This window comes from Anomalospiza imberbis, unplaced genomic scaffold (genome assembly GCF_031753505.1).
Source record: "Anomalospiza imberbis isolate Cuckoo-Finch-1a 21T00152 unplaced genomic scaffold, ASM3175350v1 scaffold_51, whole genome shotgun sequence".
NCBI classification, from domain to species: Eukaryota; Metazoa; Chordata; class Aves; order Passeriformes; family Viduidae; genus Anomalospiza; species Anomalospiza imberbis.
The window spans coordinates 399,271-424,471 of NW_027100119.1; the positions used below are offsets into that span (position 1 = coordinate 399,271).

At 51.3% G+C, this 25,201-nt stretch overlaps 2 protein-coding genes across 2 annotated transcripts in view; one reads left to right on the plus strand and one right to left on the minus strand.

Annotated features, from left to right (window-relative positions):
* LOC137467048 (serine/threonine-protein kinase pim-1-like) overlaps nucleotides 1-25,201 on the minus strand; it is a gene marked incomplete at its 5' end in the record, with an annotated part of 261,655 nt that overhangs the window by 155,987 nt on the left and 80,467 nt on the right. The gene's annotated exons all lie outside the window — the stretch shown is intronic.
* Nucleotides 11,357-14,254, plus strand: LOC137467058 (serine/threonine-protein kinase pim-1-like). Its single transcript, XM_068178615.1, has 3 exons — nucleotides 11,357-11,721; nucleotides 12,363-12,542; nucleotides 14,232-14,254. The coding sequence occupies exons 1-3, from the start codon at nucleotides 11,466-11,468 to the stop codon at nucleotides 14,252-14,254; spliced, it is 459 nt and encodes a 152-aa protein (XP_068034716.1). The 5' UTR covers nucleotides 11,357-11,465.

A 25,201-nucleotide genomic window follows, 5' to 3' on the forward strand; every position in this document is an offset into this window, starting at 1 on the left:
GGCCACCACCTGCACTCGCCCATGTTCTTCTTCCTGCTCAACCTGGCCCTCAGCAACCTGGGCTCCATCTGCACCACTGTCCCCAAAGCCATGCACAATTCCCTCTGGGACACCAGCACCATCTCCTACATGGCATGTGCTGCACAGCTTTTTCTGATTATCTTCTTCCTTGGGACAGAGTTTTCCCTCCTGACCATCATGTGCTATGACCACTATGTGTCCATCTGCAAACTCCTGCACTACGGGACCCTCCTGGGCAGCAGAGCTTGTGCCCACATGGCAGCAGCTGCCTGGGCCAGTGCCTTTCTCAATTCGCTGCTGCACACGGCCAATACATTTTCCCTGCCCCTGTGCCATGGCACTGCCCTGGGCCAGGTCTTCTGTGAAATCCCCCAGATCCTCAAGCTCTCCTGCTCCAAATCCTACTTCAGGGAACTTTGGCTCATTGTGGTTAGTGGCTGTTTAGCTTTTGGCTGTTTTGTGTTCATTGTTTTCTCCTATGTGCAGATCTTAAGGGCCGTGCTGAGGATCCCCTCTGAGCAGGGACGGCACAAAGCTTTTTCCACCTGCCTCCCTCACCTGGCTGTGGTCTCCCTGTTCCTCACGACTGCCACATTTGCTCACCTGAAGCCCCCCTCCATCTCCTCACCATCCCTAGATCTGGCCTTGTCAGTTCTGTACTCGGTGGTGCCTCCAGCCCTGAACCCCCTCATCTACAGCCTGAGGAACCAGGAGCTCAAGTTTGCAGTGAGGAGACTGATGACTGGATGCTTTCAGGAACATTAAACTGCTGGCCAATTTCTGCAAATCACTTGTAATAAAAGTTATCTTTGATGCTTCTTGTTGGTTTCATTTTGGAGGTTCTTTTTCTTTGTTTTACATTTTAATGTTGTCCACAAAGAAATGTCCTTGTTTGTGCCATTTCTCATTTTGTTTCTCTCCACCTTCCCTGTGGCCACAGACTGTGTCAATGAGGGGCTGTGCTCTTGGTGGATTTAAAGGAACTAAAGGGTCTGCCAGCAGAGTTTTCTGCAGAGATGCCCTTTTGTTGCCTTCTCTGGAGCTGCAGCAGCAATGTCTGTGTGCAGAGCGGGGGACAGAGTGGCTGGACAGCAGCCAGGCAGAAAGGGACCTGCAGGGACTGATGGACAGCAGGCTGGACATGAGCCAGCAGTGTGCCCAGGTGGCCAAGAAGGCCATTGGCTCCTGGCCTGGATCAGGAACGGTGTGGCCAGCAGGACCAGGGCAGTGATTCTTCCCCTGTGCTCGGCACTCGTTGGGCAGCACCTCGAGTGCCGTGTCCTGGCACTTGGACTTGTTAAACCTCACCTTGCTGGATTTGGGCCCTGGATCCAGCCTGTCCAGGTCCCTGTGCAGAGCCCTCCTCCCCTCCAGCAGATCAACACTCACAGCCAGCTTGTCATCTGCAAATTTCCTGATGGTGGACTCAGTCCCCTCATCCAGATCATGAATGCAGACATTTAAATCCAAGCTGGCTGGCTCTGACCCCTCGGCCATCCTGTGGGTGCCCTGTGATGGCACTCAGGGTGATCTGTTCCATAACCTTGCCAGGCACCAAGGTCAGGCTGACAGGCCTGGAGTTCCCCAGATCCTCCTTCCAGTTTTTCTTGGGGATGGGCTCACACTGGCTCCTCCAGTACTCTGGGACCTCCCTGCTGAGCCAGGACTGATGGTAAATGATGGAGAGCAGCTTGGCGAGTTCATCCACCAGCTCCCTCATCCCCCTAGGATGGATCCCATCTGATCCCATACACCTGTGAGCATCTGAGTGTCTCAGCAGGTCCCCAACTGCTCCCTCCTGGACTACAGGGGGCTGTTCTGCTCCCTGTGCCTATCTACCAGCTCAGGAGATTTCTTGTCCTGAGGACAACCTATCCTAATATTGAAAATTGATACAAACAAGGTGTTAAGTTACTCAGTCTTTTCTTTGTCTTTACTTACTATATTCTCCACTGCATCCAATAAAGATGTTCTCCTTATCCCAGATTTTGCTATTAATTTATTTACAGAAACCTTTTCAATTTTTTTTCACAGAAGTGGCCAACTTAAGCAGTAGTTGAGTTTCACCTCTCAACTTTTCTTTCTCCATGACCTAATAACATCCTTTAACACTTCCAAAGTTGCCTGACATTCTGTCCAAAGTTAATGCACCCTCTATTTTTCCTTTGAGTTCCCACAGAAGCTCCAGGGGCAGTCAGGGCAGTCATTTTCCTCACCAGCTCATCTTTTGCTACACTGGCACAGGCTGCTCCTTCCCCTGTAAGATTACTTCCTTGAAATGTGTCCATCCTCCCAGGACCCCTTTGTTTTAAAGGGCTGTTTCCCTTAAAAAAATCAGTACCTTATTCGGTACTCCCCAAATCTGCATCCTAAATAGGCCAAAGTCTGCCCTTCCTAATTTCAATGTGGAAGTTTTGTTGCTACCCCTCCTTCTTTCACAAAACATTGAAATCTTGATTATTTCATGGTCACTGTGCCCCAGGCAGCCTCCGACCCCCACATCTGCCACCAGCGCTTCTCTGTTTGTGAGCAGCAGGAGACAGAGCTTTCCTTGGGAGTGGAGTGTTTCCAAAAATTCAGTAAAACAGAAAACTCCTTAACCCCAATGCAGCATTAAGAAGCAGCATTCTTTATTCAGCCGGATGCACGGGGGATAGCTCCTCCCAAAGCCGAGCGTGCTGAGTACAGGAAAGTTTCTGTTCATATTCTGTATTTTGCACACATATTCATTGATTGTCCTGGACTAAACACACATCTGATAATCATTCCCCCAGAATCATTAACGTATTTCCCCTCCCCTTTTGGATGCTCTCTTCTGTTCTGGGGGTCTCTCTGGTGGTCCCTGGTGGTCGTGGACCCCAGTGTTCCAGTGGGCCTGGCTGAGCTGGCAGGACACTGAGGCTGGTGAACTTCCAGTTCCCCTTCTGACACAATGGGCATTGTGTGGTTTCCATAGGCCTGGGGTTTTGGAGAACAAGCTCCGGTGTTAACTCACCTGGTGTAGATAATTTATCATCTGGTAACATGAGGTCACAGAGTTATGTGAGGTCATCGAGCAGCTACAGCATCATAGACTGCCTCTGTGACATCCCAGAGCCTGCTGTGACATCATAGGGCAGAGGTCTGATATCCCAGAGCAGGCTGTGACATCACAGAGGGGCTGTGTGACATCCCAGGAGGGCTCTGTGACGTCACTGGGTTGGTCACTCCGCCCCAGCTCCCCCTCACAGTTTCTCCCAACAAGTCCAATGCTGTTCATGCCCAGCGGGGTCCCTTATCCCCTGGTATCCCCCCGGTCCACCTGGAGCCACAGCCCCCACCAAAGGACATTCCACAGGATCCCCCCCAGAGCCTGACATGGGGAAAAGGGGCCAGGGCTGTGTGACCAGGACATCAAGGACGTGGATTATCCAGGTCCCTGTGGCCTGGGCTGGGTTCCCCAGGGCAGGAAAGATGTCTGGCAGCTGGAGCAGGGTTAGGGAAGGGCCTCCAAGGTAAGGCGGGAGCCCTCGGGCTGTGAGCAGAGGCTGAGGGAGCTGGGCTTGTCCAGCCCAGAGCAGGGAAGGCTGAGGGGCTCCTCATCCCAGCCTGGCAGCGCCAGCAAGGAGGGGATGGAGAACACAGAGCCAGGCTCTTCACCCTAAGACAGCTTTGTGGCTGCCCCGGCTTTGGGATGGGTCCTGGGCCTGGAGCAGGAGCAGCTCTGGAGGGCCCCAAGGCCGGGGCTCTTGTGCTGGCCTGGGCAGATGGGATGGCAGCAGGGGCTGCAGAGCTCTCAGCACCTCAGCCCGAGGGGAGCAGGGCACCCAGGGAGCCTCCTTTGGCCTTGGCCAAGCCCCTTCCCCCATGGCTGGGGCTGAGTCCTGGCTGAGCTGCAGCTGCTGCTGTGCCCTGGCCAGGGGCTGAGGCCGTGGGGCCAGTGGCCAGAGCAGCCTGGGCTGAGCAGAGCTGTGGGGCCAGAGCCGGCTGGGCTGTGCTGGGGAGAGGCCCTTGGTGCTGCACAGAGCTCAGGGCAGCTGGCAGAGCTTGCAGGGAGCTGGGCTGGGCTCAGAGAGCCTGGCACAGGAACCATCAGTGTCCATCCCAGCCTGGCTGAGCGTGCAGGGCAGGACTCAGCCCAGGCCTTGTGGGGCAGGGCCAGCGCCTGTGCAAGGCATGGAAAACAGGCAAGTGTCTGAGAGAGGAGGCTGCTCTGTGACCTTGGGGGCATGGACACAGCAGGGAGGGGGCCCAGGACATTTGTCTCCGCCCGCCTCTGTCCCCAGCCCTTGGCAGCCCTGGCTGCTGAGCCCAGCTTTGCCCTGGGCTGAGTTTGGCTGTGGCCCAGCTCCATCCTCCTGCGGGTCTCAGGGCCTGTTCCCGGCCATGTCCAGCCCTGGCCGGCCTCTCTGCTGGCCCAGAGGCCGGCAGAGCCCGGGGCAGGGCTGTCTGTGCAGCCCCACAGGTGCCACGGGCTCTGCAGGAGCTGGCAGAGGCTGCCCAGCAGGGAGGCCATGGGGCACAGAGCCCCAAGGCTGCTGTGGGCACCACGGCACAGGGGCCGTTCCCAGCCGCAATGCTCCTGTCCTGGGCTGGGCCTGCACAGGGGCTGTGGCACCATGGCTGGGCCAGCACAGGGTCACAAAGGGGCCACGCAGCCGCTGCCGGGGCTGGCAGCAAGGCCGGGCACAGACAAGGAATTGCTGAGCATGGCCTGCGCTGGCCAGGGCTGACTGTGCCAAAGGCAGAGCTCAGCTGCCCTTGGTGGCTGCAGGAACACTCAGGAGCCCAAAGAGCCTCCATGGCTGTGCTGGAGACCAAGGCTGGAGCAGGGAAATGCAGGGCTGCTGCGCCATGGGGAGGGCATTGAATTCCAGCACACACCTCAGCTCTCTGATGATCCCGGCACCATGCTGGGCCCTGTTTCAGACTGGAGCAGAGCAGATGTTGATGGCACAGGAGCCCTGCGGGGCTGGCAGGGACCTGCAGCTTGCAAGGTGCTCTGCTCTCCCTCAGCTCCTCTCTGAGAGATCCAATCCCAGTTCGGCACCTCAGGGCAAAAGTGGCACTGCCTGTCCATGGGCACACAACTGATATCTGCCTGGAAAGGGGCACAGGTTTAAATTCTTGTACATTTCATAATATACAAGGACATTTTTATTATCTGGGTCACTTGAGTACTTTTAAGAAATACCAAAGTCTTCCCTCCAGGAACAGGAATTTCCTGGAAGTGTATTGATGGGAGAAGGAGAAGAAATACTGATCTTCCCCTTTACTTGAGTCACCAATATTGTTTACTACATCATCTCTCTCTTCCTTCAGGTATTTCCACCTCTTCTGTTGAAATGGCCATGTCTAAGGACATCTCTTCACTAGACCAGCTGGATCTATGTCCTTCCTGTTACTCCCAGATTTCCTCCTCCAGATGCTCTCTGGTCACACAAGGGCCTCTCAACTGACTGGTTACGTGCTTTGAGCTTCAGGGAGTTGCCCAGTCTTTAAGAAGTTCAAAAATAAATATCACATTAATCAACACCTTACTTATATTAATATCTGTCACAGTATTGCCTTTTCTTATGTCTCTGTCTAAAACTGTTCCTGTATGGAAATCCCTTGGGGATGGGGGACATGTCAGATGCTGCTGGGACATCACAGAGAGCTGAGGGAAGAGCTGTGATGGTTATTAAACTGTTCAAATGTTCAACTTGTGTTTGTTGGCAAGAAACCTTTCTGTGCTTCTGAGTGTCACCAGTCCCTGAGCCCAAAGGACACAAACCTGATGAGTTGTGGTTCCCTGCAGGGGCCCTTGGACCTTGGCTCTGCCCAGGAGAGCTCTTCATCCACTTTCCCGCTTTTCCTCCCTCTGGGCATGGAAGGAGCTCGTGCCTTCAGTGTGTGACTCATGTGTGCAAAGAGCAAATCTGGGCAGAATTGGGGCAGGGAGGGTTTGGGGGGACCTTGGGACCTGTGCTGGGCACAGAAGGTGTTTTCCATTGCTCTGAGACTGTCTGCTGTGCAAAGTGGATTTAATATCCAGCAGAGGAATGAGTTTTGCATTTGATGGAGCTGTGCCTTCCCTTGGCTTTGCTGACTGACAAGAAATGAACATCCCTCTGTGTCTCGGGCAGCTCCTTCTCCAAGGAAAGCAGGTGGGAGTTGGAGCCAAGGAGCTGAAACTTTGGCAAAAGGTTTAATAAGACATTCAATGAACACAAAACACTTCTCAAAGCTGTATATTGGTCCATTCAACTTCACAAACTCTAAGCCATCTGAGTTTTAAGTTGCTCAACATTTTCAAGAAGTCAGAAATAAAAGAACGAGAGACAGAAATAGAGAATGATGAAAAAGATTTGGAGAAGCACACACAGAGCTACCAACTCCTGGGTTCCAGCACTGTTTAGATAGAAATTCCAAGAGGAGGTAGGGTCAAGATGTGTGCTCGCCTTGTGCTCAGCCTTAAATACCCCTTGGTCTTCCTGGGCCCTTCCCCCAGGTGGGACTTGGGGTCATTTGGTCACTCAGGAGCTGGGCTGGGGGCTCCAGAGGTGGCTGTGGAGCATTGCCTGTGCTGTGCCAGGGACTGGCAGACACTGCTGGGCTGGGATAGAGGCCCTGGGGGGATTGGGGTTCCAGGGCAGGGCAGGGCTGGGGTTCCAGGGCAGGGCAAGGCTGGACCTGCCCCTTCCTCCCCCACACACAAAATGTTTCCAGCCCACAATCTCCTCCAGTCTGTCACAACAGGCAGTGTTGGAGGTGAAATCCCAGTTGTGGCCACGGGCATCTGCAGGAAGAAGGACAGCTCTTTTCCATAGGAATGAAAGCCCCAGTTCTCGGTTTATTTCTGATTTAATTGCCTGGAATTTATTTGGTTTTGTTGTTGCTTTGTTTCCTGTTTTGTGCCTGAAGTGTCCAGTCAAGAGCAGAGTGACTCTTGCCAAGGAACTTTGTGGTGCTGTTGCTCAATATTAAATCTGGTTTTTGCTGCTCCCTTGCCAGGGATTTTTTCAGCGCTCTCAAGCCCTCGTTGGCAACAGGGTGAAGGAGCCCTGGGCCAGGCTCTGGCCCTGGGGCACACGGGGACGCTGCCGGGGGGTCCCTGTCCCCTGTCCCGCCCCCCATGGCCCTGTGTCAGGCTCGGGGGTCGATCTCGTGGAACATCCTCTGGGGGAGGCTGCGGCACCGGGGGCGGGGGGACCCGGGGGGACAGGGGACCCCGCTGTGCACGAGCAGCGTTGGACTTCTCTGGGGGAACTGGGAGGGGGGGCTGGGGCAGAGTCACCTCCCCAGTGACCTCACACAGCCCCTGTGATGTCACACAGCCCCTGGGGTGTCACAACCCACTCTTGGATGCCACATAGCTCCCTTGTGATGTCATAGGCCCAACTCTGCGATGTCACTCTGTGATGTCACAAAGCTGTGCGGTTACAGAAGATTCTGTGATGTCAGAAATTCACCCTGTACTATGACATCACAAAGTCATCCTGTGACATCACAGTCTGTTCCATGATGTCATAGCCTGCTCTATGATGTCACACAGCCAACTCGGTGATGTCACAACCCACACTCTGATGTCACAGAGCCACTCTCTACATGACGGCAGAGTCTGCCCTATGGCCTCACACTATGATGTCACACCCTGCTGTGCTATGTCACAAGCCCCTCAGTGATGTCACAAAACCCTCCCTGTGATGTCATACTGCCACTCAGTGATGTCACAGCACACACTTTGACCTCACTGCCCGCTCTATGATGTCATACAGCCATGCCATGATGTCACAGCCTGCTCTCTGATGTCACACTGTCCCCTCTATCATGCCATAGCTGCTTGATGACCTCACACAACACGCTCTGTGATGTCATAGCCCAGTCTGTGACCTCACACAACCCACGCTGTGCTGTCACACAGCCCCTCTCTGACATCACAGCTGCTCTGTGCCTCCGTGACACAGCCACAGAGGCGCTGCTGTGACACAGCCCCCTCTGGGACACCCCACAGCCCCTGCCAGTGCTGAGCCCCTGTGAGCTCTGTCTGCGCCCTGCTCGTGTCCCTGCGATGCCCTGGCAGTGCCCCAGCCCTGCTGGGCTGTGCACAGGAGCTGCTCCTGGCCACAGCTGTCTCTCTGCAGCGCTGCCCTTGCCAGGAGCTGCCTCTGGGCCAGGAGCCTGGCCCAGCTCAGCAGCACAGACACAGCACCAGGACGTTAATGACCCTCTGGGGCTTTGGTGCTCTTTGCATCGGACCCAGACCTCAGAGTGTGCTCAAAGAACTTCTCAAGAACTCAAAGTCAGATTCAAAGTCCAGACTTTCTTTAACTTTTAATGGGTCCCACTGAGGGACACAACTCATGTGAAAGTGTCCCCGGGTTCCAGTTAGAGCAGAACACTGGAGGCAGTGATGACAGCTGGGGACAAACAAGGCAAAGGTGTCTCTGGTGCTGAGCAAACCTGGATATCACCATGGTGTCCTTGGACCTGCATTGTCACACTGACCCACGGTTCCATGAGGTTCCCCAGTGTCACCATGGTCACTGTCAGAGGCTGGATGAGATCAGTGTCCCGAGACACCTTGGGTTGAGCTGTCAATCAGTCCCACAGCTGGGACAGCGCTAACCCGGCTCTGAACGCCCGAGCTATCACAAGTCCCAGCTGGGGGGAGGCCCACGAAGGCCCAGGGGCTTAAAACCAAGGAGCACAAGGTCAGCCCCTGCTATGGACTCTGCCTTCTCCTGGGGCTTGTGTCTCACCCACACTGGAACCCCAGGAGCTGGGAGCCACATGTGTATCTTTCTGTGGAGCTTCTGTCTCTCTGTCTCTCTGTCTCTTTCCTCTCCTTCTAATGCTCTTTCTATGGAACATTTTTGGGTCCCTGAACAACTGAAGTGTTTAAGGCTGAGAGGTCCAGCTTGTTCTGGTGCTTTCCATGAACTGATTGAACTCTTGATTTATGAACCAATGCACTAGATGTGGAATCCTCCACACTGAACTCAGAAACAAACGCCCTCTGTCAGAGCATTTTCATCTTCTAGATCACTTTCAAGATGCCCATGGCGATGTTGCAATGATTATCACACAGCTCTCCATTTCTGGATGCAGGCTCTGCAGATTCTTTCTCTGCATTCAGTCAGGCTTGACTTCCCTGACAATTCCTGGTAGCCCGTCATGGTTTCTTAGGGCAGAACAGTAACAATGAAAACCTTACCAATGGCACAACTGCCCAGCCCACAAGGAAAAGAAAGAACAAGCTGTCAAGTTCTTCAAACATTTGTCCTGCTGTGCTGCAAGAGTTGAGCTGCACACAAGGTGTGGAAAGCCTAGAGAAGCTGCAGTTGGTGCCACATCTTGTGAAAGAAGCTGCACCTCGTTCTCCAGGAAAGGTTCCTGGAAATAGCAAACAGGAGTGTGGAGAAGATTCTGGGAAAACTGAAACAGCTTTTAAGAAATGAAATGAAAATGGAAAGAAACAACTGAAGATGTTTTTCTCTATTTATTTTTATGCTCCTCTTTTCCATCTTGCACTACTGCTCCATCCCCTTAATCCAAATAGATCTCATCTCTAAGATCCATGACTTGGCGAATTTTAGACACTCTAAAATACCATGAGCTACACACAGTTTGCCTTCCCCGTTTGTTTTTTTGGGTTTTTTTGTGTTTGTTTTTTTTTTTTTTTTTTTTTAACCATTGCTGGAGATGTAAATGCAGTGCCTGGGTCAGGTACAAATTCTGCATTCAGGGAATGTGCCCCAATAGGGTTTGATCCTCAGCGGGGACAATGCATGGCAGCGACCGAGGGGATTCCTGTTCCCCTGTGTAGGAGTCCAGACTCTGGGTCTGGGCTGACCAGGGCAAAGTTCCCGTGTTTGGACAGGCTCAGGGGCTGCCCCCGGGGAGCGGGGGGCTGGGCGCGGGGGGGAGCGGGCAACGGAAAAACGGACACGGGGACAAACGGCCCCGGAGCTTCAGTTGCAGCGGCAGCGGCGGCGCGGCAGTCGCAGCAGCAGCAGCAGCAGCGAAAGCAGCAGCGAAAGCAGCAAAACCAGTCACTTTGAGGACTCCCTCGCCCGCTGTCCCGCACCCTCTCCTGCTCTCCCTTTCCCGGTGTCCCCTCCTCTCCCAGTCCCCCTCTCCCCTTGCCGAGCCATGTCCCCAGCCCGCCGCCGGCCCCGGGCGGGGCGGCCCCGTCCCCGCCCCGGTTCCCGGCCCCGTCCCCGTCCCCGGCCCCGGCCCCGTCCCCGTCCCCGGCCCCGGCCCCGGCCCCGGCCCCGCCCCGGTTCCCGGCCCCGGCCCCGTCCCCGTCCCCGCCCCGGTTCCCGGCCCCGTCCCCATCCCCGGCCCCGTCCCCGTCCCGGTTCCCGGCCCCGGCCCCGTCCCCGTCCCCGCCCCGGTTCCCGGTCCCGTCCCCGTCCCCGGCCCCGGCCCTGTCCCCGTCCCGGTTCCCGGCCCCGGCCCCGTCCCCGTCCCCGGCCGTCCCGCCGGGGTCTCGCCTCCGCCCGGCTCTGGCCGTGCTGGCGGTGGCGATGCTGGGCGGGCATCAGTGCCTGGAGCTCGGGCGGCACCGCCGCCCTCTGGCTCCGCCTGGCCCGAGCCCGGCCCCGGCCCCGACGTGGGCTCCAGTCCCGGCCCCGGCCCCGGCTCCTCCCGGGCCCCGCGGAGGACACACGCGGCGCGGCCGCTGCCGCCGCCCCCGCTGCGGCTTCCCCGGCCCGAGCTCCGCCGCTCGGCAGCGCGGCCGTCGGCCCCGAGCCGCCGCTGTCCCGTTCCAGGGACAGAACGCCTGGGGAGGGCCGGCCCGGGGCGCTCGGGGAGCGCTCGGGGGCCGCTCCTGGCCCCGGGCCGAGCACTGACAGCCCCGTCCCGCCCGCAGGGAAGGCGCAGGAGGAGGCCCTGCAGGAGCGGTACCGGCTGGGTTCGCTGCTGGGCAGCGGCGGCTTCGGCAGCGTCTTCGCAGCCACGCGGCTCTCGGACGGCGCCCCGGTGAGCGGCGGGGCCGGCGGCGGGCGCAGGAGGAGGGGGCGGAGGTGGAGGAGGAGGAGGAGGTGGAGGAGGAGGAGGGGGATGGGGCTGCGCAGGGCAGGCGGGCGAGCTCAACTCGCTGCTCTCCCTTGCTCGCAGGTGGCCATCAAAAGGGTGCCAAGGAACCGCGTACAGCACTGGGGCGAGCTGGTGAGTGAGCGGGGCCAGCGGCAGAAGCTGGGCAGGGATGAGCCGAGGCCCGGCAGGGTGGAAGCCACCAGGACACCTCGAGGGAGAGCGGGCGTAGGGCCAGCGCAGGGCGCAGAGCATCCCGGGCTGGGTGAGGGGTTCCCGACCCCCGGCACGGCATCAGCCCCACTGATGGCATCGCGCTCCTCCCGCAGCCCGACAGCACCAGCGCACCCCTGGAGGTCGTGCTGCTGGACAAGGTCTCCACTGGCTTTCCCGGTGTCGTCCAGCTGCTGGAATGGCTTGAGCTCCCCAACGACATCGTGATGGTGCTGGAACGCCCAGAGCACTCTCAGGACCTGCACCAATTCATTCGGGAACGGGTGGTCCTGTCCGAGGAGTTGGCGCGGGATCTGTTCCGCCAGGTTCTGGAGGCCGTGCGGCACTGCACCAGCTGCGGGGTCCTGCACAGGGACATCAAGCCCAAGAACATCCTGGTTGACCTGGCCACCGGGCAGGCCAAATTGATTGACTTTGGCTGTGGCACCTACCTGCAGGACACAGCCTACACTCGCTTTGCAGGTGAGCCCACACAGGGGTGTGCTCTCAGTCCCGGCATCTCATGGCCCAACACCTCACAGCCCAAGCTGGGTGTGGCAGCGGGGATTCTCCCTTTTGCTGCCCTTCATGGCACTGAGATTTCAGCTGAGCTGCTTTTGAGCAGGGCTGGGTGGGGAGCCAGCTTCCAGCCCTGCTGGCAGCCTTTGCCCACCACTCTGGGCAGGACTGAGGCTAGGGCTGGGCAGCCAGCCCAACAAAAACACCCATGGGTGGGGTAGCAGAAAGGGGTGGCCAGAACCTGTGTCCCAGCCGGTTTGGGGTGCAGGTGAGAAAGGGCTTGGACTGCTCCACTCACCTGGTTTCTTTTGGCTTCATAATGGTTTTTGGGGCAGTGCAGGCAGGGAGGATGAGGGCATGGTTTTCCCAAGCACTGAGTGGGATTTTCCTCCTCATGGTCGGGCCTTGCCAGGGCTTCCACTGCTCTCTTCCAACCCCAGTGGCTTCTTTTCCATCCCCGAGTCTGTACACAAGTCCCAGGTGCTGGCGAGAGGGCAGCGGTCACCCCGTGTGCCACTGGGGCGGCCCCCACACACCCAGGGATGCTGGAGCCAGGCTCAGGGAGCAGCAGCGTCCCCCTGATGAACCCCATCTGTATTCCATAGGAACACGGTCATACAGCCCCCCGGAATGGACCCAGTTTGGCTGGTACTACGGCAAGCCAGCTACCATCTGGTCCCTGGGCATCCTGCTGCACCAGATGGTCTGCGGGGAGCACCCTTTCAGGAGGGGCTGGAACATCAGCTGTGACCATGAGCTCTCGCTGCCAGGACGGCTCTCTCAAGGTGGATCCTCATCTCTGGCCACGGGGGCAATACCAGTGCTGGGAGACAGCAGCAGCTCGTGAGCATCCCTCTCTGGCAGCTGCTGAGGAGGTGGCACATGTCCTGCTCTCCTGCTCTCCTCCAAAACAGGGAATTGATGGGGAAGTTTAGGCCCAGCTCTGAGCACATCCAGCATGGCCTGGGCACGGGAATAGTGGGGCAAAGCCAACAGGAGCCTTCTCCAACTGACCGGTGGTTTCTGGTTTCTCTGTCCAGAGTGCCAAGATCTGATCAGGCGGTGTTTATCCATGCTGCACTCGGACAGGCCCTCATTAGAAGAGCTGTTCCGTGATCCCTGGCTGCAGGATATTGATCTGCCCTAGAAGAAGGGAGAGAGCCACAGGCACACTTTGATGCAAGGCCCTGGTAAGTTACAGCTCCACACATGCCTTGGCAATCAGAAGCAAAGGAACACGGACATTTTGTCCAGCCTGTGTCACAGCCCAGGGGGCATCAGATGGGAACATGCAGCCCTTGTGCTGGAGCTGAGCTGCTCTGCCCAGCACTGGTGGCCACCATCCGAGCTGATTTTGCTTGTCCTGGTTCCCTGACAGCTGGGGCCCTGGGCAGAACCCTGACAGCCTGGGCTCTCCCCAGGGAAGGAGAGAAGCTGGCAGAGCCCAGAGCAGCCTCAGCACCCGCAGAGCCCGGAGAAGCTGTACCAGGTGGGGCTGTTGCTGCTGGGGACAGTGAGGACGACATCAAGGATGACAACCTCTTCCTCCACCTGGTCACCGGCAGCTGAGGATGATGGACTTTGATTCTGGCACCTTCTCCAAAGCCAGGCTCCACAGGGAATTTGCAGGTGAGTCCACACACAGGGGGATGCTCCCAGATTTGGGCATTGCACAGCCTGGCCTGGAACCAAAGGTTCCCCCTTTGCTGGGGCGGATGCAGCTGATCCTTCAGTCGGCTGCCAGGCTGCTTTTGGCAGGGCTGGGGGATGAGCTGGGGTGCTGATGAAATGGGAGTGGGCTCCTGGCCCTGCCAACAGCCCCAGCACCCACCGTGCCCCGGGCTGGGGCTGGGGCAGCCAGCCCGACACAAAGAAACCCCCATGGTGGGAGCAGAGGTGGGACTCCAGAACCTGTGCAGGGGCTGCTTTGCTTTGCAGGCAAGGAAGGGCTTGGGCTGCTCCACTGCCCCTCTTTGCTTTGGGATCACCGTTATTTTGGGGGGCAGTGCAGGGGGGAAGGGAGACAGCCTGGGCTTCCCTCACCTGTGGGTGGGTTTTTTCCCTGGCATGCAGGGGTTGGGCCTTCCTTAAGCCCCTGACAGAGATAAGATTTTTGACCTTTTTTCTTGTTCCCCTTTTTGTCTGTAATCTATTTTCAATAATTTGTTGTGTGTTTTTCTAGAGGAAGCGTTCCAGGTGGGGTCCAGTCTGAATGGGGAAGTGCTTGGGAGCAGCTGTTGCGTGGATGGGCCGTGCCCTTGGAGAAGGCTGAGGACATCGTTTGGGACCAGCTTTTCTTCCAGCGGAGGATGGCGTGAGGTGGGTCCGGTCTGCTTGGCATGGTGGGATCAGAGCTTTGGGGAGATGGCAGCGAGCACAGGAGCATCCTGCTCTGGGCAGCTGCTGAGGGCTGCATGTGCCGTGGCCGGCTGCAGGCTGGGCACATGTCCTGCCCTCCTGCTCTGCTCCCAAAGGCAGCAGGGATGGGCAGCTCTGAGCACAGCTCTGGGCACGGCCAGCATGGCCTGGGCACCGCAGGCGACTAGGACAAGGGGACAGGAGCCTTCAGCTGATGGGCGCTTTCTGGTTTCTCTCCTTGCAGCCGGGCTCTGCAGGTGCTGAGGCTGCTCTGGGCTCTGCCAGGGCTCTGCTGGAGCTCAGCACCGGGCCGCAATCAGCCAAAGAAGAAATGGGGTGACCTGCAGCACAGACCTGCTTGAGCATTTCAGCATCACAGCTCAAGTTTGCAGAGTGTACACCTCCAAGGGCAAACATGCCACCACCCAAAAATTAAACTTGTTCAATAGCTTCTGAAATGAAATCAATCTGGGATGACCCCAAATGACATTTTGCAGCTTGCTCAAGCTGTAGCTCAGCCCTTCTCTGAACTGTTCTCTCCCCCACCTGCCTTTTACTTCCCAACTGCTCCCTCTTTTCCCCCAGTGAGTTCCCAGCCCATGGCAGTCTCCATCACACTGTTGCCTTCCTTGGTGCCCCTCACCATGAGGAAGGCCGAGCCCCAGGCTTAGGGACTCATCCTGTCACTGGCTGAGGAGCAGCAATGTCTCAGAGCTCCAGTGGGATTTTAGTGTCATTCAGAGCTCCTCTTCTGCCCTCATCTGTCCTCACTGCTGAGTTCCCACTCCCTTTTCCTCGTCCTTGCAGCAGGATGAGCTCTGTGAATCCCCTTGAGCCTCCCCACTCTTCCCAGCCCACGCACCCACCTCAGTTATGCTGAAGCTGCAGCTTCTCTGTCTCCTGTGGCACACCAGTCCAGTCCCCTGTGCGGGGAGCCCCAGCCCCAGAGCACAGCACTCAGCAGTGCACTCCGGGCTGGAGCAGCTGCCCTGCAGCCATGGCTTGGCTCTTTGTGGCAAGGGAATGCTCCCTGTTTGCAGCTGTCCCTGCAGGATGGCCCCAGGGCAGAGCCCAGCCGGGCTCCCACTGCAGCCCCTGAAGCATGGGGCAGACAGTGGTCCCAGAGCTGGGGTTCACGGGGAGCACCCGGAGCTGTGGCTTTCAGTCAGTGTTGGCAAATGTTGTGTTCTCATCTCCTGCAGCCTGTGGGGAAAGCAGCCTGTGCTGCCAGGCCTGTGTGTGCCAGGCCTGTGTGTGCCAGGGGCTCTTGGATGTCTCTGTAGCCATGGACAGAAGGCTCTGTGTGTGCCAGGGGCTCTTGGATGTCTCTGTACCCGTGGACAGAAGGCTCTGTGTGTGCCAGGGGCTCTAGGATGTCTCTGTATCCATGGACAGAAGGCTCTGTGTGTGCCAGGGGCTCCTGGATGTCTCTTTACCCATGGACAGAAGGCTCTGTGTGTGCCAGGGGCTCTTGGATGTCTCTGTACCCATGGACAGAAGGCTCTGTGTGTGCCAGGGGCTCTTGGATGTCTCTGTATCCATGGACAGAAGGCTCTGTGTGTGCCAGGGGCTCTAGGATGTCTCTACCCATGGACAGAAGGCCCTGTCTGTGCCAGGGTTTCCATAATGTCTCTGTACCCATGGGTATGGAATAGCATGGACACTGAAAGTGTCAGTCCCGTTGCTTGCACGCTCCTTCCTTTGTACACAAGACACATCCAGGCACACCCCCATGTACAGATACATTTAAAGGACAGGGAGGGACAGAGATTTCCCACAGTACTCTAACTTTGGCATAACTCACCTTTTAGCTGGTGGCCAGGGGATTTTTTTTCCCAGCTCTGTGTGAGAAGGTGTCCAGGAGCTGAAGCAGCAGCATTTAGAAGCAGTTTCAGGATTTCTAGGCAGGAAGTGGAGCTGACAACCATCCACGTAACTTGCCGTATTCATCAGGATGTGCTGCTGGTTCTTTGGGAATATGGCCCAATGGAGAGAAGAGACTTGGAAAAATCCCAGCTCTCTGTGGGTTTGTGCAAAGGGGGAGCAGCAGAAACACTTTGTGTCTGCTTTGGGGACACAAGGTCCAAGGAGCTGCGGTGGCAGAGGGTGACCTGGGCTGGTGGCAGGTGAAGTCCTGGTTCATGGCATCCCAGAGTGGCACAGGACAAAGCTCCAAGCACTCCCAACCCCACTGATGAAGTCTTTGTGATGCTGCACATCCTATAGGAAAAGCTGCTGTCACACAATGCACTGGGATTTCTAAGTTTCATTTTAATTACTTTAGGTCCAAGTTTCATACTGCAATGTTTTTGTTCTCAAGACACAGTCGTGCACAATCCATCTCTCATCCTCCTATTGCTTCAACACCAATTAAAAAAATAAATCTTAATATTGGAAACAAAACCCAATGTCTTTAAAAAAAGAATGCTGGGGTCAGTCAGTAAGATGGATCCAGGCCATCAGAACAGGCACAAAGTAAATGAGTTCTCCTTTTAAAAAGATCAGTTACCTCTTAAATCCAAAGTTACAGAAGATTTCATTACACATTTGTTTCTTTTTGTTTTCTCTTTCATATTTTTCTCATTTTTAAAATTTTTTTCTATTTCTTTTTAAGTAGATAACACATCATGTAAAATAGGTAAGATTTTTCAGCAAAAATCAGATTTTTCAGCAAAAATAAGATTTACAGCAAAATAAGATACATTTCTGATAAACAATGAAAATATTTACTCCTCTGTTTACTTTTCTCTGGATACCCTGCGGTAAAAAATCTAGCAGATATGAGAAGAGGTGTCAAGTGTTTGCTTTGGACTAAGCTGGAGTTCAGCACTGCTGACATCCTGATCCAGCCAAGAGTTGCAGAATTCTTTTGCACATCCCGAATGTGTTTGCAGGCACAGCACCTGCAGTGCTGACACACCAGTGCACGTGAATAACTCTGTTACTCCCTCACAGAATTTGGGCTCTGCCCCAGAGCGAGGTGCTCCAGCCCTTTGCTCCTGGTTCCCGTGGGGAGCAGCTCCCTTCCCTCTGGCTGAGCTGCTCAGGCAGAGCCCGGCAGCTCCTGGCCCTGCAGGGCTGAGGCTTTTCCCCGTGGCTGGGCACAGACTGATGGAGCAGCACTGCTGAACACGGGCACACACAGGGACCAGCAGCAGCTGCCTTTGGCCACCTGAGGCTCCAAGGCCCAAACTCAGAGCAGACAGGGCTGGAAGAGACTCACAGGCTCCCTGCTGGCTGTGCTGCCCCACTTGTGCCCACCTGGGAGCCCCCAGGGCCAGCAGGGACTTGAGATGGCAGCCCTGGGCTCCTGGAGCTTGTGCAAGGAGCGGAGCTGGGGACTCCCTGTCCATGGGGAGCTTCCAGATGGAAAAGGCTGCTGTGCCCAGGCAGCTCCAAGGGCACAGAAAGGAGGGTCTCCACCACGGGATCTGTGCCAGTCCCACAGTCCTGGGCAGCAGCCACCGAGCCCTCGGGGAGCAGAGGGCACAGCAAGAGGGACAAAAGCAGGCAAGGTCAGAGACTGGAGAGAGCCAGACCCGGCAGCAGGAACAGCTGCTCCATTGCACTCTTGGAGAAAGCTCTTGGCTGGTTCAAAGCGCTGAAAGGCGTGCAGGGCAGAGAGGAGGCCACACCAAACACTGCTCCTGTTTGCACAGCCTCCCCTCTCCGTGTCCCAGAAGGAATTGGATGGACTGTGCTCTTCTCTCCGAGTGTCTCGTTCAGCACGAGCAGCTGAGCGCCAGGAGCTGAAGGAGCTGAAGCCTCAGGCCTCAAGAGCTGGGCCTGAGGAGACTTTGTGAGCAAATGAATGCTGCTAACATGGACCTGGCTGAATGCAGCAGATGGAATCATGGAATCACAGAATCCTTTCTGTTGGAAAAGACCTCTGAGCTCATCCAGTCCAGCCGGTCACCCAGCAGTGTCGAGCCCAGCACTAAACCACGTCCCTGAAGTGCCAAGGCCTGGACAACAGCCCTGAGTGAGGCCCTGAGCCAAAGGTGGCCTCTGGATGAACCTTCCAACCAAAGGTTATCTTTGCATCTGCTCACTTGTCACTGTAGAGCAGGACGGGAATGAAAATGACTCCAAATCAAAGGCAAAGAGAAGGAACTCCGATCTATTTCAAATGCACCGCTCCATTTATAGAGAACATCGTGTGGACTGATTTCATTGGTCTTAGAGTAAAAACATCTCACACCACTGGTGTGCAGTGAATGACGCACGGTGGCAGAACCCATCTATAAACAATGTGAACAACAAGATAGATTAGAGAATTATTTACATTCTTTCCCAACTGTCTCCCAGGCTCTCGCCTGGTTAGAAAACCTTCTCTTTTTCTCTCTGACTGAACTGAGAATATCCACACCCTGCTTTCTGGGATTTCTGGCCCTGCCTCCTGTCCCAGAGTTTGGCAATTCCCCTTGCACAGCGTGCTGAGCTCTCCATGACCAGCTCAAGGGGTTTCTCAGCTGCGGCGTCCTGTGGCACGGCACAAGAATCTGCCTCCAATTAGCTCGGGAGCGCAGCTCCAGACACATGGGTTTGGTTGAGTAAATGCTATTTGTTTGGTGGGTAATGATGTTTTTCTCAGCTTATGCTTTATTCATAGCATGAGTGACATTTCTGCAAGAGGTAGTGATGTGTCTCTGGGTCTTAGTTCTGTTCTGGTTTTGGAAAATACACTTCAAACAGCTATAGCATTACACATTAGATAACCGGCGTATGAGTAAAATTACAGTAATAACTAGGGGCTTATGAATTAAATGAAATAAATATAGACACTAGGTTTTAAAAACAATTTACTATGATGAAAGGAATAATTTCGATTCAAGGGTGGAATAGATCTTGGGTTTGAATTTAATTATATGTTACAGTTTTGCAATTATCATTGTTGGATTACTCATGGGATTAAAATGCACATCTTTTAAAATGAAAGGTAGAAATGCAGCTTTTTAAACATTTCATTTCAAGATCATTAGGTACATTATTACCTCAGCTACAAGACAATTTCATTTTTGCTCTGATCCTCTTTGATTTCTAACAGACAGGAAACAGCCTTCAGTAGTCTCTCTTCATAGTGTTTCTTTTTCTGTATTCCCATGTCTTGGACTAAATTGCTTCTATTGAAGATCTGCAGTGGCCCAAATGACCATATTTGAGCTCTGAATTTGTTGTATCTCTCTTCCTGTTTTTTCTTTTGGCCTGTTTTCAGATTAATAATGTGAGACTAGATAAGCTTCATGGAAAAAAAAGAGTCTATTTCATCATGTTAACCCAATAATACTATCAGGCAGCATCAAACAAACAAGCTGTGTGTTTCTCCAGAGCCCTGAGACGAATACCTTTTTTGAAACATGGAGATTTATATTCCTGTGGAAATGTAAGTGATATCAAGGGCAGCAGATTTTGAGTGCAGCTGTAGTTACCATTAACAGAGGTAAGTATTTGAAGGAATTTTGATATTTCAGCCATGGTTTATTATCAAGGGTCTCTTGTGTGAAATATGCCAACCAGAACATAGATGACCATTGATTGCTACATTTGGCTTCATTAAAAAAAAAAAAAAGAAAAAGAAAAAAAAGGAAGAAATTTCTTAAATGCATTATGTTTTTAACATTTAAGAAGTAAGTTCATGGAAACCTGGAAACTCATACTCAGGTGCTGTGAATCACAAGAGTTTCTTGTGGAACAAAGCACAGCCATCTATACTGTGTGTGTATCTGAGTGTGCATGGGTTACTTTTTTGAGAATCGTGAATCTTTTCTATCTTTAGATTGTTATTAATAGAAGAACTTTAAAATTCCTTTCACATTGATAGCCAGAATTTTGGATCAAAAACATAGAAAGAAATACAGAAGTGTGGGCATTTCTGAGGTTCTAGAGTTCCCCATATGACCAAGCAGTAGAGTTTATAATCTCTGTATTTTAACTTTCCTTGTCCGGTAATATGGACTAGAAAAATAAGATTTGTATATAGAGTCTAAAAGCATAGAAGATTGATAGTTTGAAGTACTGCCTTCAGCTTTCACAAATTTCATGGAGAAGTGAAGACTAACAACATTAAGGAGGTGTTCAATAGCTCTGTGTGATTGACCAAAGCAGTTTCATTAGATTTTCTTTTCCCTCTTTTTTTTTTTTTTAACTAATTTAAGCTGTGCTTTTGCCAAATACCAGTCTCAGAACTTTGCACCCTACATTCTGACAAGAGGCAGCAGTATAAAAGAGGTGGGAAGAGAGGCTTTAGCAATATATTTTCTCCTTTTGCCATTCTCCCAAGGCAAAACCTGGAGTCTTTCTGAAGCCATTGGCCAGCATTTACTCTTAATCTCCAGCCTGTATCTACATATTAATTTTAAAAATTGTATTCAATGGATCATGTAAATAAGTCTTCTGTCCAGCAATTATTCATGTAAGATGCAATGCAACCAAATTGTATTGTGATTTTCCTTTTGCAAAATCTTGTCCTTTTTAAAAAATTTACTAATATTTTATTTTTCTGAAGGCAGAGTGGATGCAGACAATGTACCTGCCAAAGTCAGAGAGATTGCAGACAGAGTTTCCAGTTTTTAAGTTTCCAGGGCTTTGTGTATTCAGATTCAGGCATTCTAACTTTGAACATGCAGCCATTTAATCTTGCAAAGACAAAGGTTGTATTGGCATGGAAGCAAATACAGAAATGCACTCTGTAAGGCCATGAAAGAATGTCACTGCATTACAGCAGCCTAACAAGGTATCATACATCAGCTGAAGCATTGTAATTGTCTGTCTATGCACTTGAGCTTGCCCAGAGCGAGGTAAACATCCATATGCTCCAGGGATTACTCATTAAATGAAGCATTATGGTTTAGTACTGAGAAATCTCTGCTGTCCTTCCATTATTTTCTACTTAAATGATCATTTTCTTCTGCATAACAGTAAGTTTTAATTACGCGATTTGCTGTGTGTGTATGTTGGATGTTTTTCAGTTGCTCATGCAGACTGTAGACAAACACATACATGTGTGCACACACAACATTTTCCCTGCTATAATTTGGTATTTCTGACACTTTGCAATAGTAGGGTCAAAGCCAAACTGTAGCTACCTCTGGAAAAATCTTAAAAGTAGCTGTAATTGAAAAAGGCAGTATAACTTTTCTGTTTTAAAACCTAGTGGAGACTTTTTTTTGGAAAATTGAATGCTTTTCATCATTCCTTCAATGTGAGTTTTTGATGAAGTCATGGAACTTTTGAATGTGTGTATTTTTTGAAACAATTCTGAAACTCATTAGGCAGTAACAGAAATGCCTTTACATTATTGTGATCCACTGCTAACTCAAAATTTGACTTTTGATAGATGTAGTAAAAAGAATGAAATTATTCTGAATTCTAAGTAAGTAAATACAACTAATTTGATCCTCCAGGAAAATTACAGTTTATAATACTGAATTGAAAAGTTTATTGTGGTTGTAAAACAAAAGGAACTTTTTGATAGGGCTTACTGTTGTAGTTCTGTGAGATGTAATCCTTTTGGATATTTCCTACCCCTCATGATTCACTCTGTTGCTAATGAAGCTGTATTCTGACAGGCCTTTAAATTAATGCCTATGCCTGTATGAAGCACAAGTATGGAGTACATAAAGTACAATTGTTTTAAGTATTTATATTTGTCTACTGATGCACTAGAATCTAACAAACTCAAAGGAGGAATCCCTTTCACGAGCTGTAAATTTCAAAAGTTCTGACCTATTGACTTAATGAGAGCAAAAATTCTCCAGTGGGAGTAAGATGTTCATCATGCCTTAACATAAAGTCCAGGAGTCTGGGAAATGCCTGGCTGGAATAAACAAGCAGCTCATCCAGTCTGCCATTCTGGCACCAAGGGCAGGTAAGACCAGATGTTTCAACGGAAGGCATAAATCTTCACAATTTTACTGTTCTGTATTGCAAGATGATGTTTCTTACATCACTCACACCTTGAAACCTGAAGATTAAGAGAGCTTATAACTCTTACTTCCTCATAGTCAGTTTATAACATAAATCGTAAAGCACATTTCTTAAATTATTCAGTAATTTTGAAAGCAGATTTTGAAGATACATTATCAACTGGTGCAAAAGTAAAACGCTTCACCTCCATGCTGCCTTTATTAGAGTAAAAGTTGTGAATATGAGAAATCCTGGTCATTTCAGTAAACTAAAAGTGAATTTTACTGCAGCGTGAGAGAGGCAAAGGGCCTTGTCAAGGAGAGATGTGACAGATCTCCCCAGCTGCTGGGTGCTGGGATGCCTTTTCCATCCTACCTGCCTGCAGGTACTCACCAGTTCATGTGTGGGAACCCTTCTGCTACCAATCCTGAGCCACTGATGGCTGTGAAACTGAAGGGTTTGTCTTTCACTGATCTCAGCTCTGATTTTGCCCCATGTTTGCCAGCCTTGGCAAATGCTTACTCTGTTGAATTGAACTTAGTTTGTTCAAAGCTGATCCTGGATTCTCACCAAAGATTTAGTTGTGAAATATCTCATCTTGTGCAGTGACCATAGCAAGATATTTCTCTTTGGCAGCAAACACTCATTAGAACTGATGACTACTATCACCTTCTTAACTTTCTCTTGACCAATTTTCACTTAATTTCCCACTCACTCCGTGAGACAATTATACAAAATAAATAATGAGGTAGCATGTGTAATGCAGCTAATGTTGAAACAGTTGGATGAGCATCAAACTAAATCCGAATTTTCCTTTTTTTATTGCCCAATGGGAGCTACTTTCTGGCTAATGTTATGAAGGTGGTGGTGTATGAGGGGAAATTAATACATTATCACGTTGCACTATTGGTATTGGAAGTGGTTCTTCACACATTGGGTAGCAGACATATAAACTTGTTTGCCAGATGGTGTTGCAGATGCAAGAATTTTACAAGGGCTCAGAGGGATGCTGGACAAGTACTTGAAAGTGATATCTACTTGGGGGTTGCAAAATAGACAGGCCACAATAGGCTCAGGAAATCTCCTGAGCTGAAAATAGATGGAGAGGAGGGGGGGCACTAAGGGTAGGGAAATATCGTATATAAATGTTCTATATTTTTTCTTCTTGCTGTTGAAAAGAGACCACTAGACTGGATGAGCCTTCAGTTTTGCCATTACAAACATTTTTGTATTCTTATTTAAGTAACAAGTTGTTGTGTGAGAGGATTTTTCTGGAACAGGAAATTAATGTTGAAGGTGGAGAAAACCCAGAACTGCTTAAATGTAGAAAATTAGTAATATCTTTTGTGATCCATATTGCTAAGGAAAGAAAAATGAGAGACCACTTTAATGCTGAAAGAATATCAAATGTGAATACTTTCTCAGTTACTGACTGCCTAAGTTTGCAGTCTTGCCTTTTTAGCTTTTATATTTCACCTTATATTACCGTCAGGAATAGATCGTCATTGTTTTGTGGTGACTTCTACTGGTAGTTCACCAGGTACATATATATGCCTTCACATATAGAAGGCATTTTCTGGTCTAGCTGTCTGTCTCCTACATCCTACATGCTTCTTTCTGTGGAAGAACTTAAGTGCCGTAACTTGCACTACAGTACGCATATACTATTGATAAAGGAAAAAACGGCTGTAGCACTATGTCTGCTAAAGATATTCTTCTTTTTCAGAAAGCAGATCCTTATGTGGAACAATTAAAGGAGACATGGTCAAGTTATAGTTCATGGGTCAGTTTAGTGACTCATGATACTGAAATTTTTTATGCACTTACTTTAATCCTGTTTTTTTCATTTGTCTCATCCTTCATTGGGGTTGGCCTTGCATGCTGAATTCTTTTCTTTTTATTGCTTTATGGTTTTTAATGTCTGCACAAACTCCTCTGAAAAACAAGAGTGTGGTTGAGGTGCCTCTAAAGAAACAGAGATGCCAGGGCTTGAGTGGGCTTTTTGAATTCACTCACTCTGCATGTCCTGACTACCAGAGCTGGGTTATAACTTGTAAAAGTCACTAGAAACAGCTGACTTTCTTATCATCCATAAAATTTAAATTTGCATCTGGCAGACTTTTTGTTGCCAAAAAAGTTTAGGAAAAAAGTTACGGTTATCATTGTTACTATTGCCCTTCTTAATTTTATTAGGATTAATGATGATGGTGAAAATTATAACTGTCCTTACTCCCAGAATTGCTCTACTTGATATTAAGAAGACCAAAACTCTGCTGCAGTGGTTTCTTTTGCATGTTTTAATGTTTTAATGGGTAATATCAGCTACAGACTTTTATCAGCTGTCTGAAGTTACTGCTTGCTGATCATTAGATTGACTACAACCCATGAGTTTATAGATATCCTGAGACCATTCAAGAATAAGTTCTGCGAGAAGGTATTTTTCCAGAAAATCTATCTGTAAGGAAAACGGCTTTTTGCATCCTGCCAGTGTATTAGTGGTGTGAGACAATAGCAATTTAACAGTCATTTTCTTGGTACAAGTTATTAGTCATCTTTGTTCTTTTGAGGAGATGTTTTCAGTGGTTTGGGTTTGGGTTTTTTTTTTTGTTTGTTTTTTTTTTTTTTTTGGCATTAATGGCACTTCTGTCACTATCTGGCTTAGTCAATTACAGATCTCCAGAATAACAAAACTCACAGTTTGCATGTATGTCTCTGTTTTTTCTTGGGGTCCGGAGAAATGTGACTATTCTGCATTTCCTAGAAAGGGAGTTGTGAGACCTCAGCCCTCATTGCACATTACACAGAAAGAATCTGTAATGAGCTCTTTCTGTGCCTCAGGAGGAGCACAAAGCAGCTGGAGCGGGACTAAGAGTCCAGACAGCTGAGCTCAGTGGGGATGGAGGATGGTCAGCACTACAGAGAAAATGTTCGATAGCTTGTCAATTCATGACCCTGAGGTCCGAGAGGCTTCCATTCCCTCGGACAAATGCTGATCCCCATTAATATGAATGGTTGAACTTCATTTGACATCAGTCAGTCCAGGGTCTGAGTGCAAGTACATTATTCCCCGTGCCATTAATGCAAGTCACATACCCCAGCTAGGCAGATAAGGGAAATAGAATTTTCAGTAGTCATTGTTGTTTTGCTTTGCAGTACTGTGTGGAGGTGGTCAACTCCTCAT